We start from the raw sequence: 16,051 nt of genomic DNA on the forward strand, positions 1-16,051 counted from the left end.
CTCCACAGCATTCTCTTGGCACTTGAAATTATTTACTGAGACAGGAGTTCTAAGACCAAGGTTCACCATGAAGGATCCCGTTAACTCTTCAAGAAAAAACAAAAATAAGTCCAACCCTTTTTTGACCCCAGTCCTACTAGTGACAAGCATCCTCTCCCAATTTCAAGTGTTCTGCACTCTCGTCTCAGAGCTTGCTTATCATTCAAAGAGTTGTCTCGCTGGCCCAGGTCTACAACAGGACTTAGGCATTTGAGCACTAAGCATTGCCATAATGAGGAAAAAAGAAAATCCACAAAAACAACACTGATCCACAAAGCCTGAGTTGGGCACTTCAGCTTAGCATGCAGTGGTTAGGGAGAAATAGGCAGCTTAGAATGCAGCCCACAAAAGCCAACATGCTAAGTGGGGCTGTTGACAAGAAATGGAAGATCACAAGAAGGATGTGTCCGATCGCCACCCTCGATGCAGAGTGGCCTAAGTCTGGACTGCAAAGAAGCGTCTTATCTCTGCTTCATGGTTCCAGAATAGGAACTGGTCTCCTGGAGTCAGATGACTTGGGCACCTAAATAGTTCCCTGCAGGAATGAGCTAGACATCTGCCTCATACCACACAAAATGGAGCCAGGGCGTGGAGATGAAATGGTGCTGACAACTGGCCTATAACTGAAAAGTCTCAGAGGTATAGCTACGTTAGTCTATATTTGTAAAAACAATGAGCAAGGAGTCTTCTAGCACCTTCGAAGGGTCCTGTGGCACCTTATAGACTAACAGAAAAGTTTAGAGCATGAGCTTTCGTGAGTTAACTCACTTCTTCAGATGCATCTGAAGTTAACTCACAAAAGCTCATGCTCTAAACTTTTCTGTTAGTCTATAAGGTGCCACAGGACCCTTCGTTGCTGCTACAGATCCAGACTAACACGGCTACCCCTCTGATACTTTCTAGCACCTTAGAGGCTAAGGCCAGGTCTCAACTAAAGGGGAAGGTTGAATTAAGATACACAACAATTAACATAGCTGGAGATGACATACTTTAGTTCAAGCTTCCACGTGGTCTCCATTGAGGGAGGTCAACGGGAGCAAACACTCCCATTGATGTCCCTAACTCCTCGTGAAGAGCAGAAGTACTGATGCCAATGGGGCACTCTGATTTCAATTTAGCACGTCCCTACCAGATATGCGAAATCAAACTCCAGAAGATCGACTGCAGCAATGTCAGTCTTCTCTGTAGTGAGAACGTGCCCTAACTGATTTATTAGGGCATAAACTTTTGCGAGTGAAACCAACTTCATCAGATGGACTGTAGTGGAAATACCAAGGCAGGTATATCTGTAAGAAAATTCCTGTAAAAGGAAGCAGTTACTATCCATTCAAAATTAGGGTTATCAGTCAGGGTGATCATGGCCATTCAGTGTAGCTGATGGGAAGATGTGGTTATCCATCAAAAGGAAGTTGTCTCTGTAACATATTAACTAATTTAGATCCTTATTGAGGCTTAATTATATAGTTTTGAATTTGCAAATGAGCTTCAATTCAGCTGTTTACCTTTGTAAAAGAGTTTGAAGATTTTTTTAGAAGGGTGGCTACTTTTAAATCCTTTACTGAATGTCCAGGGAAGTTAAAATGTTCCCTACATGTTTATGTATGTTCACTTTCTTGACATCTGATTTGTGCCCATTTATCCTTTTGGCACAGACTGTCCAGTTTGTCCAATATACATGGCAGAGGAGCAACGATTCTGACAATCTCTATGAAGAACAAAACAAAAAAGCAGTCCAGTGGCACTTTAAATATGATCAAGGTGAGCAAATCAGAGAGAAAAGGGGCAGAAGGGGGGGAGTCGAGAATTAGATAAAGCCAAGTACGCAGAAGAGCCTCTATAATAAGCTAGAAAATTCCCATCACGGTTCAAACCACGTGTTAATGTGTCAAATTTGAATATAAAAGAGAGTTCAGCAGCCTCTCTTTCCAAACTGCTGTGAAAATTTTTTGCATACTTGGCTTTATCTAATTCTTGACACCTTGATAATAATTTTCTGATTTGTCAACCTTGATTACTATTTTTAGTTCTCTGTGCCTTAAATATTGAGTCTGTTCTGGTATGGCTATGATCTGAAGAAGTGAGTCTGTCCCACGAAAGCTCATCACCTAATAAATTATTTTGTTAGTCTTTAAAGTGCTATTGGACAGCTTTTTTGTTTTGATAGTATATAGACTAGCACAGCTACCTCTGTTACTCTATGAAGAACAGTAATTGTAAAGGTAGTATATGTCAGAATGGAGCCCTCTTGTGCATATACATTGTAACAGTCTTTCATTACATTGTCAAAGATTATATTTCCTATATTCACTCAATGGACAGGAAGTAGGTCAGTTTAGAAATCATTCACATGCTGAATTCTTAAAAATTCTAAAGTGGATCCATTAGTGAAAGTGACACTCTATGCAACAAAGTTCATGTCAATGAATTCTGTTTTTAATGCATTTTTGCAACCATTGGCCATGTCTACACTAGAGCGATCTTTTGAAAGAAGTTCTTTCGGAAGCGCTCTTCCCAAAACTCTTCTTTCAGAAGATTGCACCCACACACAAAAAAGCAGACTGAAAGAGCGATCTGCTCTTTCAAAAGAGAGCATCCACACAGACCCTGCTCTTTCGAAAAAACAGGCCAGGGATCAAAAAATCTGGTGCCATGAGAGCTGCTCTTTTGAAAGAACAGACTTTGGAACGTTCACACTTGCTATTTTCCAAAAGTCTTTTGGAAGAAGGTGCTTTTCCTGATCTGGGAGCAGAAGATAGCCCCCAAAAGAAGAGCCATGTTCTTTCAATTTAGTTACAAAAGAACATATTTTGTGTGTAGACGCTCCATAGGATCTTTCAAAAGAGCCCCTGCTTTTTTGAAAGATCTCGCTAGTGTAGATGTGGCCATTGTGTTTTGATTTTCTTGTATCTGACTTGATTTTCTTTCTTTGAATTAGAACTGAAGCACATTCTGGAAATGTTACAGCTTGAACATCATGAACTGCAAGGTCTAAAACTACAACATGACCAAAAGGTTAATGAATTAGAAAAGACTCAAGTTGCATTACTAACGGTAAGTATGTGGTGAAATAAGTAACTGAACTCTGGTCTCCTAAGTCCTACGTTTATGTCGTAACCACTGCACTATCCATCCTCTCCAAGAACCGTAATTTAAATCTGACACAGTGCAGTAGAAAGTGACAGTATGCAGTTTATATTTCATGATAACTTGTGAAATCATGAGCTGTCTGTCTCTTTGTGCATAATTTAATGAAAGGAGTAGTGAATGCTGTATATGTAGGCTGCAGTGACCTCAGAGGACTTTGTGGATAAAAGGAACTGTGCATATGTACAGAAGGGTGATATTAGCTTGGCTTTATTTTTTTAATATCTGCATCTGTTATACACATGCTATATTTGTGTTTTATTTCACAGGAGAAACTAGAGTTAGAGAACCTCCAACAACAGTCCCAGCATCAGCGAGGGGAAATGGATTGGCAGAGACAGCTCCTTGACAAAAACCAGCAAGAAAATGAGCTGCTGGCTTCTCAAACGCGCACACTGCAAAACAGGACTGAATCTTTGAAAAAAGAAAAGCAACAACTTGAAGAAAACTGTCAAAATTTGGAGAGAAAATTATCACAAACTAAAAAGTGGGTAAAATAAACTTTTTCAAAGATCCAGTGATTGGAAAGCTTTTGTTGAATTACTAGTTACATTTATTGGCATGAACAACCTATTCCTTTTTTAAAAAGGAAAAATTACTGTATGATCCACTAGTAGGAAAGTGTCTCCTTTTAATCATTCCTACATTGGCTTGTGTCTGTTTTGAAACTTCATTTGAACACTTATCTCTGTAATATCATGGCAGTGCAGTAGGAGACAATTAGAAAGCAACAGGTTCTGTCTTGAAATGGGACAGGAGATGTTATTTCCCATAAAACTATAAAGCACACTTTTGAGCTTGTTTTAGTATAGTTTTTTTGTTCTTAATTTTAAAAACGCCTACCAAATATTTTAAACAGAATTAATGTATTCGGTTTTTAATCACCTTTTTTACAGAAAGTTAACTGCTATTGAAGACAGTAACAAAGCTGCACTGTCTAATATAGAAGACATGGACCTAACTGTCAGAAAATTGCAAGATGAAATTGACCAGTTAAACAGACACAAAAAATTGCTAAATGGAGACATTGCAGTAATGGAACAGCATCTTCAAGGCAATTATGAATGTTATTTGTGACAATTTGTAGCTTCATGTTTGTACTTAAAGCCAAAGTATACATCAATCACTTATATAATGTAGCATGCTCTAAGTGATGCATTGTGGTTTAAATTAGTTTCCTGTTAAACTCATTTTTGAAATATTATACAAAACTGTTTATATGTGCATGCATAACACATACCTATGAATACACACACACACTGGTGTGTGTGTGTGTGTGTGTGTGTATACAGTTCATTCATGGAGTATTAATTGATTATTTTCTTTCACCAAACCCACTGTTTTCTGTAGAAAAAAAGGAGGAGCTTGACACACTGACAGGTGAACGGAATGACTCCAAGCAACAGCTACAGCTGGTAGAACAGGTTAGCTTTGTTTGAAGACTAAATATATGCTTAATCAAAAATTTGCAACTATATTACAACAGTGCAAAGACTGATGCATAAAGCAAGGGATGAGTTTTCATTATCCCCATAGTTCCATATTTTTTCAGGTATTTATTACAATACAGCCATTTTCTGGATCTCTATATTAGCTCAAGAGTGTGACCTTGACAGATTAGGAGGAAAAAAAAATTCTGTATGAGTTTGAGTCACTGGGAGAACAGTAGCATTTTAACTAGGTTCAAGATTATTTGTTGCTGTTAAAACAAGGAAGAAGTGACCTGTGACAATGTTTTATGTAAAAAGTATATATTTCACAGTTTAAGATACACCTCTGCCAACTCTCTATTGTAATTAACCCAGTCCTGCAAGGAGTCTGCAGATGTGGAGCCCTGTATCTGCATGGTACTTTTTGCAGGGTCAGAGCCTTCATTCGCATACCTTTTTAAAGTTTTATTTAACAGCTCTTAACATTTTAACCCATCTAACAGCTACTTTTCATCATCAACAATAAGATAACATAAGATTGACAGAATGTGGTCCAGTGAGAGGACTGTTTTATGTAGGATGGGTAGTTGAGAATTTTATTTTGAGCCACATTTCATGATTTTTCATATTCAACCTATAATGCAGGATCTGAAAAATACCACAAGGCATCAGGATGAGTTGCTGAGGGAGCAGGCAACCCTAAAAGAACACGTTAGTGAATGTTTAAAGAAGTATAAGGACTGCCAAGAGAGACAGAAAAGGAAGGAGAACCAACTGCAGCAGCTTCAGAGAGAAATTGAAGAGCGGGAACTAGAATTAGCCAAACAAGAAATGGTAATGAGACTCAGATGATCTGTCTGTTGTCTTTGTATCACTGATTGAAACAAGGCTTCCATGTTTCTAAAGCTACTTTGGTAAAAAGGATGTAGGTGTGAGCTTGCACTTTAATATAGTTCTCTTTTTGAAATTTTGTTTGCAGAGAGCGAGCAATATAGCATGAGATTGGATATTCTGGAACAGAAACCAGAATCTTTTATACTACAAAACAGTGGCAATCAATTATTAATAACAAGACTCAGAGTTTCCTCTGCGGGTGACTACTTAGTGCTGAAATGCAGCACAAAGCTGTACTAAAACAATGGGAATACCATCCCAGTGTATGGGGATCTTGGTGCAGAAGAAGGCTGGTGCATGGTAGCTATTCCACCTCACACGTCCCTTCTAGCTGCAGTGATAAATGGTATCTCAGGGAAAATGGATCATTGCTGAGGTTTCTCTGCACCCTTTTATCCTCTGCTGTTGATAGCTAGAGTAAACCAAGACCCGATCGAAACTGAGTTTCAACATAATTTTGTAAAATAAACTAGGAAAAGGCTATTGAAAATTTCTTTCATATTTTGATGTACTATAAAACTACTTGGAATCTGATGAGTAGTAGTACAATCTGGAGGGGGAACTGAACTCTAGTTAAAGATTTTATGTAAATTGAAAACTAAAATATACCATTACATGGAAAATTTTGAAATTAAAAAAAAAAAAAAAAAGCAAAGGGAGTAGTTCATATTTGTAAAGAAAATTATTTTCTGTGTCTCAAATTGATTGCTAGTGTGAAGATAATGGAATTTAATTGACATCAGTTCTGATTTGCCTCTCTCTATATTATTTTTCTAATATAATGTTTAGTGCTGAGTTTATTAAGCTAATACTACCAACTGTCTCAAAGTTAACCCTTGAAGTCTTGTCTTTGTAGATTCTTCAACATCTCCAGGCAGACACTGTGTCTGAAGAAAAAAAATTAGAAGAGTGTACAGCTAAATTGAAAGATCAGAAACAACTCTTGGAACAGGAGTTGACAGACCAACAAAGTAAATATGAGCAAGCAATAGCTCAAGTAAAATTGGCAGAAGAAAGGGTTAGGAAACTGGAAAAGGAGGAGATGTGGTGTACAGCACTGGAAGAAACCGTGAGAAAAACCAGTAAGATTTTTCTTACGTGCTTGTAACTATGATATCATATGAGGACTAAATCAAACCCCACTGAAGTCAGTGGGAGTCTTTCTACTGACTTTGCAAGGCTTTGGATCAAGCCACTGAGGCAGACTCTTAATAAATATTGGTTTAGCTTCCCTATTTGGACTGAGATTTCTCAAGTTGATTTTGCTAGGCCCAGTTGTTTTACTGTTGTTTAGCAGAACATTGTTCATGAAAATGAGAAAAATATATTATAGTTAATCATAGTTCATCTTGACAGCTTGGATATAATAGAAGGAAAATTGATTCCTGCTTTACTCTGTGTACTAACAAGTACACAGAACTAAAACAGTGAACTGAAAAGGATTAAAAAAGGAGTTTCATGAACTTATAAATAGACTTGGTGATATTTGGAGAATAATCTGACTATTGTTTCAAATCACTAAAGATCACTGGAATGTCATTTCTGTGTCCTCTGTCAGTATTTAGTGGCAAGCATTTAATGTGATTTTTCTTTCTTTAAAGATATAACTGGACTAGTAGCATCATTTTCAGTCTTACTCTGTTTCTCTACCCTGACAGAACTAGTTAGTGTAGCAGTACAGTGAAGCTGTGGGTCTCTGAAAACTGAAGAAACTGTTCTTTGTGTATAGAAACTTTAAGGGCTTCAAGTAGCATTTATTGCATGTCTGCCTCCTCTACCCCCAACCACGATGATTCTGTATTAGTGCCATACACCCACTGTGAATGGATACACTGACTTTCTGTTTATTAAACCTTCTTATTTCATTCCAGAACATCAGCTCTCACAAAAAGAAACACAGTTACAAGAAAAAAACCAGGAAGTTTTCTCTCTCCAGAAAGAACTAGAACTCTCAAAGGCTGAGGTAAACCACCTCCAAGATCAGATCTTGCTGGAGAAGAAGAAAGCAGAAAAACAAATCACAGGTCTTAAGGAAGCAATCAGAACCCAAAGAACCCAGCTTGAGGGAGCACTTAATGTAGGTTTTCATTGTTTGTGCTATATAAAGAACAACTTCAATTAGTTTGCATTTTTTTAGACAGAAAAATCCTTTATGCCCTGTTGAGCCCACAGGATACCATTCAGGCAATCAACTTGGAAATCACTGACCCAGACTCTGCTGTTCCCTTGATACCCTGCAATTGCTTTTAGCTGATCTCAGTTAGCATGTTAATTGTGTACCCCACTATTTTAAGACAGTTTGTTTTATATTTAAACGTACGTTTTTTTGAAGTGAGTTTGTCTGTAGGATTAAAAAATAAAGTTTCAGCAACTTTCACATTTGTATCTTAGGAAAAAGAGCACGAAAACAGTTTTTTGCAGAAAGAAATGGCATCAGTAGAACGAGTGGCACGTGATAATCATGAACGAGCAAAACGCCTGATTAAGGAGCTGGGTGATATGCAACAGGATTATTTGGATCTCAAGTCACAGGTATAGTCTAGTACCTAACCATAGTTCCAGTTTTTTTCAATGAGAAGTTTTTGCATGGAAATTTACATATTCAGACTAGTTCATTTTGATTTTTAATCTGTCTGTGTTCACTTCTATTGTTGTTAGCATGAAAAAAAATGAATTGCAAACTCCCAAACAGCACACAGTGTATTGAGGCTCTAATACTGCAGTCCGTATTTGAGCAAAACTTGCATGGAAATTAAGGACTACAGGATTAGGCACTAACTGCCCTTATGAATATTCAGAGTGTTTTTGGAAAACAAAAATGGATGTGATTTGAGAACATGCCTTTATTAGTTATTTATCACTGGAGATATCTAAGAGCAGGTTTGATAGACATCTATCAAGGATGGTCCAGACAGTGCTTGGTCCTGCTGTGAGAGCAGGGGACTGGACTCTCTTAACCTCTCAAGGTCCCTTCCGTTCTAGTGTTCTATGATTCTATGTGCACATGAATGGAACTCTTAGTATCTGACCAGTCCAACTAGCATTAGTAACATTATCAAGTGCACTTTTTGAATTGGTTTGGTTAAAAACTCTAACACCATTAAAAATTCAATAGAGTGATCTATTAAAAGGAAACTGGTCAGTGAAATGCTTAGACCATACATGAAGTGGGGTGTGCTCTTGATGCCCCACTTCAGTTAGCCTGTTTCCATACTACTGCAGAAAATTGACCTGCTCAGGGTCAATCTCCTGCGGTTTTATTTCGCTCATACATGAAATAGCACTTTCTGGTGTCAGCATCAACCCTGGAACTCCTCGTGAACAGTGAGGATTAAGGAAGGTTGATGGAAGAAACGTTCCCGTTGACCTTCTTCTGTGAGGACAGCCATAGCAGTCGATCACTGATACGTCCATTTTAGCTGCACAATTGGCATAGCTAAAACTGCGTATCAGCTATGTCTAGTATAGGCATAGCCTTAGTGATGTGTGCCTAAGTTTGAGAGTATATTTTGAGCAGAACCATAAACTTACAACTCTAGAAAAAAGACATGCATCTGACATTTCATTTTTGGATGTAATTTTCATGATCTCTGTAGAACTTTGTCAGTTTCTAAAGAACGATTGAAATTATCAGATTGTGGATATTCCTTTTTGTACTTAAGATTTGGAAGGTATGTAGTAGTTCCATAAAAATGTAACTTCACTCTTATTTTACTATTTAAACTGTAATGTTCAGATGATAAAATTGCTGTGTTGGTTGAACTATTCCATCCCATTAATTTTGGCTAGAATGTGCCTTAGAAAGGAATGCGATCAGTATCTATACAGCAATTCAAGAAGGCAGGGAAGATAAGGAATGGAATGGTCTTGTATTAATATTGCCAGTCTACACCTCAAGAGAACTTTGAAAGTAGTTTACAGCAATGACAGAAATTCCCTTCTCTTTGAATTGCAGATGCCTCATGCACACATCAGGATAAAACTTCTAAGTTTAGGCCTATGGCCCAAATTCTGAATGACTTAGAAAGCTAGTCCTAAAAACAAGGAGTCCTATAGCACATTAGAGACTAATGTATTTATTGGAGCATAAGCTTGTGTGGGTAAAACCCACTTCATCAGATGAATAGAGTGGAAATAAAATGGCAGGTTTTACCAGCAGCAATGAGAACTATCCATAATTGTTCAATTACAGTGTTTGTTTTTGAAGCAGGCATGAGTTGTTAATGCAAAAAGGCCACAGGTTAGTGCTTTAATTTTTAGTATATTGAAATATCATTCCTCTTTAGAACATAAATCTTTTCTTTTGAATGCTGTTTAGATTAAAGTTCAGGAAGATTTTGAAAAGAGACAAAAGGAGATAAAGGATGCAGTTAAGATGCTAAAATTTGAGGTGAAAGATGAAATTAGAACTGGGCTTCAAGATGTAAGCCAATCTCCTCAAGAGCTGTTGGATGAGCTGGAAGCTGTTTTTGAAGCAAAAGAAAGCCTGGAGTGCGAATTAGAAAATTTAGAGAACTTTCCCTTTGCAGCTAATGAGGAAAGACAACTGTCATTTGAAGAGAAGAGCGATTTGTCCAAAGTCAACTTAATGGTAAAATCACTTTAAAAAACACTTTTTAAATATAGTAATACGCTGCCTCTGGCTACACCAGCCTTGTATAAGTTCGCCACTGGATTGTATATTTTGTGTGCTTCATTTCACTATTCTGTTTCACTGGATGTAACTGGATATTCCTAATAACCTCCCTGATTCAGACTGAATTGATTGGCTGAGCTATACTATATTTTTCTGGTGTAATTTTTTTTATTTTGTTACTGATGATAAACTCAATCCTGCATTTCTTAGACACCCCACTGATTCCACTGGAAGACTTGCATGTGAAAGGAATGGGGGATGTTCCCAATACGTATTTAAGTCTCTGCTCTATATGCCATGATAGAGATTTTTTTTTAAAGCAGATTTAAAACCTTGCATTCTGGCTGACTAGAATCCTTTTTTTCTATAGGATGAACACTGGCGCGGAGAAGCACTGAGAGAAAAGCTGCGTCACCATGAAGATCGGCTCAAGGTTGCATCTCATGCACTATATGATGCGTTTATTTATTTGTAAGCTTGTGAGGGCTTTGTTAGAATAGTCTGTCTGTTTGGTTCTTGACCCATAGGACTCGTAGCACTTGGGATATGCACCACCCTCGTGTCCTCACCAGAATGTTAATTGCTGAATGGGATCCCCCCATATGCACCCTCTCTAGACAGCAGTCACCCCGCTTGAACAATTTTGTACATTTTAAATAACCATAGAATACGTTCTGCAACATAACTCTTTCCCTTAGGATGAAAAGGAGGGCACTATATTTTCCAATGTGAATAAATTACTGCTCCAAGTTCATGCTGTTTAAACATGCTGCTCTTTTCACTACTTCTTAGACTTTTGTACATGAATATGAATGTTGTTATAACAGTTCTTTGCTAACTTACACAGTGCACTGAATTACCAATGTAACACAAGTCTAGCCACAATCACAAAAGATAACCAGAGCATGGTCTGCTGTTCTTCTTTGACTCATTTTATTTTGCTAGAAGATACCATACAAATATTGCTTTTCTGAATGAACAGGTAGACATTATTAGATTTGATAGGCAAAACAGATTCCATTGTTGACTTTATTGTCTGATCACCTCCAATATCAATTGAACTGGAAGTTAAGCAAAAATTGGATATAAAGAAGTAATTTGTTCTGTTTTTAAGGCTCAACTACGACAATGCATGTCCAAGCAAGTGGAAGTATTAATAAAAGGAAAACATCAAACGGAAGGTACCTTGCACAGCTTAAAGAGACAGGTTGATGCACTAGATGAACTGGTTAGCAGTACTGCTACGGATTCACTCTTTCTGTGTCAAACCTCGTCAGGGCCGATGTGCTACCTTCATGATGATCTTAATGTAACACAGAACCAGGTAACACCTGAGTGTTTTGCAATATAGTATTTTCAAATCATTGTGGTCTAACGCTGATGGTCATCCAGCCACAGCGAAAGATACAATAACACACCTTGTAAAAGCAGTATCATAATATGTTGCTGTAGAATTGTCCTGGAACATTCAATACAAAACTGAAGGTATATTGAAATGCACACGTACAGAAATGTTAGCCTCTGTGTACTTTTCTTAATCCCTTTCAATTTGTCCAAACTCTGAAATTGCTTGGTCTGCAACTGAATGTTTGAAATCATTTTGTTTATTAGACTTAATAATTAAAAGTAATTAGTGTATAATAGGAACTGAGGAGCTCTTGCAGGAATACCAGTTTACTGTTTCTGCCCGAATGCTTCCTACCTGTAGTGGTGACAGGTAAACACTTAAAATTGCAATGAAAACACTGGACAATTTTTTTAAATTTGTGTATTGAGTACATGAGCAGTTTTCTTCTTTTCCCTATATAGCAGAGGAAAGGAAAGTGACACTGTAAATTCACAAAAGTTAGCAGTAGTTCCTGAAATAGCTTTTATCATCTTAAAGTTACTAGATTGACCTCTGTACCTTTAGCTCTGCACGCCAGTTTGAGAGTTTGTCTGTACCTTTGCATTACAAGATTCCAAAGCTCCATGGCACACAATGACTTAAACTCCCACCCCCGTGAGGTAGGCAAATAGCTAGGTTTCCATTTTACAGATGAGGAAGCTAAGACACAGTTTACATGATCTATTCAATATCAGATTATATCATGTCTGAATTGATAATAAAAACTCTATCACCACCATTCCCCTCTTGTGCCTAATCTAGTATATCAGCATACCCTGTCAGGGAGGTTACATCTATTTCTTCAGGAAATAAGGGCTACATAATTTTCATATACACCTGGTGCTGATACTTTGCAAAGATGGCCCTCTAAATTGATGAGAGAATAGCAACATGAGATCAACAGTCTATGGGAAAGAATTTGCCTGTTGAGATATGGCTCTTATTTTCTGGCCGCTGACTACGTAAGTGTGCTCTTATAAAGAAGATATGAGGGCATCTTTAACTTTGTATTTGTAATCTTCATGATGAACTCTGCTAAAAACAAACCTATTTTTATGTATGGGACATGTTTAATTTTCCACAAGAAATTCTGACACTTTGTTTAAAACAAACCAGTCACCATCAGAGGTGGAAGTTTATAATTGAACTTGGTTTAAATTGAAGAGTAAATGGGTATTTCAGAAATGTAATTTGAATTTGCTCATTATATGCACTCACTTCTGTGCTCAAACTTTCTCCCCCAGGTTGCTCTGACAGGAGCTGTCAGGTCTCCTGGCAGGAAGCCAAAAAATATTTTATCTCAATTGCAACACTTCCACCAGTATCATACACAAGAAATAATTCCACTAAACCATAGAGGTAAGACTTGAACCAGCTGTTTACATGAACACATTAAATCACAGATCTATATAGACAAGTTTAAACAAAACCTCTCGACTTGTGTGTAGTAGCATCTTCTCAGAAATAAGTTAGGTAGCGAATAGTGCTTGCTGCTGTTCTGAAACATGCTACCAATTCCTGGTTCCACATCATAGTTGCCTTTTATATGCAGGACAAGCTCCCCCAAGGAAATAGTCCCCACCCTTCTTTTAAATTCATCTCTGTTACAAAATGGTTTTGCCTCACTATGGTTGGTGAAATTATGCTTCCCTTCTGTATGGATGATGTAAGCTTCCATTTTAACAGATTGTATGTTTTTGTATGGAGCTGTGGGGGGGAAGGTTTGTACTTTGCATTATGGATGTCACTTGTCACAGGGACATCTAATCTTTAAGTTTGCCAACACTTCAATCTTATTATGGCTAAGGTCTAGCTGTAAATTTATATGTTAAATGTATCGAAAGAAAGTTCAATGGTTGGTTCTCTGTTTGCCAAAAATACTAGCTTATATTGAAAGCAGATCCTTCATGTTAATGGTGCTATTTTAAATAAACTACCTAGTGTGAAACATTCTTAATCAGCTGTCACTTCATGTGTTATGTACATTTGATGTACAAAGGTCTGCTTTACAAATTCATGCTGGCCTGTCATCTTCTGTCGAGACAGCTTTTTTTCTTATGGCATGAATGCTGGAAATATGGCTACCAAGACAAATTTAGTACACTCCTTCATTTAAATATAGCTGACAATGTGATACAATGGCTCATTTATCTATGGTCTTTGCACACAAGGAAGCATCTTGTATCCAAAATGAAACATTTTGCTGGTGTTCTAGTAGAACTACTAATTTTCCCCCTTTTTTTTTTTTTGTAGAAGAATGCTGACATTTAACAGTTTTATAGCTAGGAATGATATCTTCTAGCCCCTGGTCCAAATAAATATACAACCTGAAGATTGCTACCTCATTAGCCTGCAAGTCTGGATAATCAGACACACCATACAACCCCTCATCGAGGCAGCGTGGTACAACATTCTTGGCAATTTTTTCATGTAAATCCCCTCTGTCAGTACTGTGAATTTTTGCATGGTAGTGTTGTTTAGTTCACTTAAGCAAAAAGTATTTATTATGCTCAAGCCTGGTTTTAATGAGAGCTGAACTAAATTTTTATTCTGAGGCACAAAGTTTAACAGTTCTTTCAAATCTTAAAGTAACAAACTCAAGTTTGTAGTATGGAGATAAGTCAGTTGTCATATGTCAAACAAATGCCATTAATCTTCTGTCTGCATGCACTATTACTTTGAATGGAATATATTTTACACAAAAATAAAGTGTTGATTTAAGACTTTACATGTACAATTAGTTCCTTATTTTTCCATGATATTGATCTCAAGAGGCCAAGAAAAACTAACATACTTTTAATTTTAAACATTTTTATAAAAAATCAAGCTTTTGTGTTTTTCAAATTACAAATTGAATTTTTTGTTATGGGGGGGTTGGATGATGGTAAAGAAGGGGGCGTGAAAGCTTCTCAAAAATGAAAAGGGGGGGGGCATGATGCCAAGAAGTTTGGGAACCACTGATTTAAACATATCATGGAAATACGTAGACACACAGACAAGCTCAGCTCTGCTCCCTGTAGATATAGGAAGTGTCTTAACAGTTACGAGAGGCTCCAAACAATATCGTGATCTTAACTCAGGAAACATTGTACTGCTCCTTTCAGTATTCAGCTGGAGACTAAACCCTGACAAGAGTGTAGTACATAGACAGCAAGGGACCTACATACTCTACAGTGGTCTTAAATGATAAACTCAAAAAACAGTCTTCTGGAACTTAAAGCATAACATTGTTATGGCAAAACATTTATCTGCTGAAAGCATTCCATGAAAGCCATGTTATTCTGCTTTTATGAAATTACAAGCTTGTGGGTCAGTCCTTTCATTTCCAATTTACTAGATAAGGGTGCAGAAAGACTCTTTGGGACAATGACCATGAAGTCCATTTAAAAAAAAAATCTTCACCCGTGTTACACACTGGTATCTGATGTAGGTTTTGGAAATAGATTAGAACAGTACATGCAGTAACACCATGTGGCCGACAGTATTTTGGAAGGCAAAAGGGACAGAGTCCAGTAAGTGTGCACTCATATGGCTAGGGCATCCCTTACTGCTTAGCTGGAACAAGGTAAGTGGAAGCAGCAAATAAGACTTTCAAAAGGGAACAATGTATTAGAGAACTTCCCCCAATACAATTGCTTGTATATTAACTGTTTTCAGAGCATGGCCTACAATTAGTTTACAGAGCAAGCCAGCAACATGACTAAATCCCCTAGGTGTTAAAGGCCTGATTTCAAGCTTTATAGTACAACTGGAGATTATGTAAATCAACATAAATCCCATGCTGTGCACTAGAGAACTGGGACCCTCTTTACTGATGTGAAGTCAGCATTTGTGAAACGTTACTAACCAGATTAATTTTACACTCTCTCACCCCCCCACCCCCCTTTATGACTTACACAGAGGTGAGCATTTTCTCTTCCAGGTATTTTGATGTACTTAAAGGGTTGGGAGAACTGTTTGTCCTCATGAGCCAGGCCATAGATCACTTCCTAGATGAAGAGTTTCTTGCACTTGCAAATTAGCTGGTACTAGCAGTCATCTATACCATACCTCACCATTGCCCAACAGCTAAAGGCAGAAGCTCCTTCTTCACTAGGGCTAGGTCTACACTAGCCAAAAACTTCGAAATGGCCATTTTGAAGTTTCCTAATGAAGTGCTGAAATACATAGTCGGCGCTTCATTAGCATGTGGGCAGCCGCGACACTTTGAAACTGGCATGGCTCATCCAGACAGGGCCCCACCTACTTCAAAGTCCCCTTATTCCTATGAGCAGATGGGAATAAGGGAACTTCGTGGCATTTGAAATTGATGCAGCTCACTGCTGCGTGGCTCGTCCAGACAGGGCTCCTTTTCGAAAGGACCCCGCCTACTTCAAAGTCCCCTTATTCCCATCTGCTCATAGGAATAAGGGACTCGGGTCCTGTTTGAAAAGGAGCCCTGTCTGGACGAGCCACACAGCAGCGAGCTGCATCAATTTCAAAGTGCTGTGGCCGCCCACATGCTAATGAAGCACTGACTAT

General features: G+C 37.8%; 1 protein-coding gene across 12 annotated transcripts in view; it reads left to right on the plus strand.

Annotated features, from left to right (window-relative positions):
* CNTRL (centriolin) overlaps positions 1-15,735 on the plus strand; it is a 60,893-nt gene extending 45,158 nt beyond the window's left edge. For 6 of the 12 annotated variants that reach the window (XM_075015130.1, XM_075015136.1, XM_075015132.1 and 3 more), the window contains 13 exons: positions 2,975-3,090; positions 3,453-3,670; positions 4,080-4,237; positions 4,534-4,607; positions 5,259-5,447; positions 6,364-6,589; positions 7,379-7,584; positions 7,899-8,039; positions 9,826-10,098; positions 10,514-10,576; positions 11,258-11,467; positions 12,775-12,889; positions 13,784-15,735. In XM_075015130.1, coding sequence (XP_074871231.1) covers positions 2,975-3,090; positions 3,453-3,670; positions 4,080-4,237; positions 4,534-4,607; positions 5,259-5,447; positions 6,364-6,589; positions 7,379-7,584; positions 7,899-8,039; positions 9,826-10,098; positions 10,514-10,576; positions 11,258-11,467; positions 12,775-12,889; positions 13,784-13,794 — 2,000 coding nt within the window. In that variant the 3' untranslated portion in view covers positions 13,795-15,735. Of the gene's footprint in view, positions 1-1,691; positions 1,798-2,974; positions 3,091-3,452; positions 3,671-4,079; positions 4,238-4,533; positions 4,608-5,258; positions 5,448-6,363; positions 6,590-7,378; positions 7,585-7,898; positions 8,040-9,825; positions 10,099-10,513; positions 10,615-11,257; positions 12,493-12,774; positions 12,890-13,783 lie in introns of those variants that run through there. The other 6 variants (XM_075015135.1, XM_075015134.1, XR_012648317.1 and 3 more) reach the window with 6 other exon arrangements.
* Positions 15,736-16,051: the final 316 nt, after the last annotated feature.

Source organism: Carettochelys insculpta, chromosome 21 (genome assembly GCF_033958435.1).
Source record: "Carettochelys insculpta isolate YL-2023 chromosome 21, ASM3395843v1, whole genome shotgun sequence".
Classification (NCBI taxonomy): Eukaryota; Metazoa; Chordata; order Testudines; family Carettochelyidae; genus Carettochelys; species Carettochelys insculpta.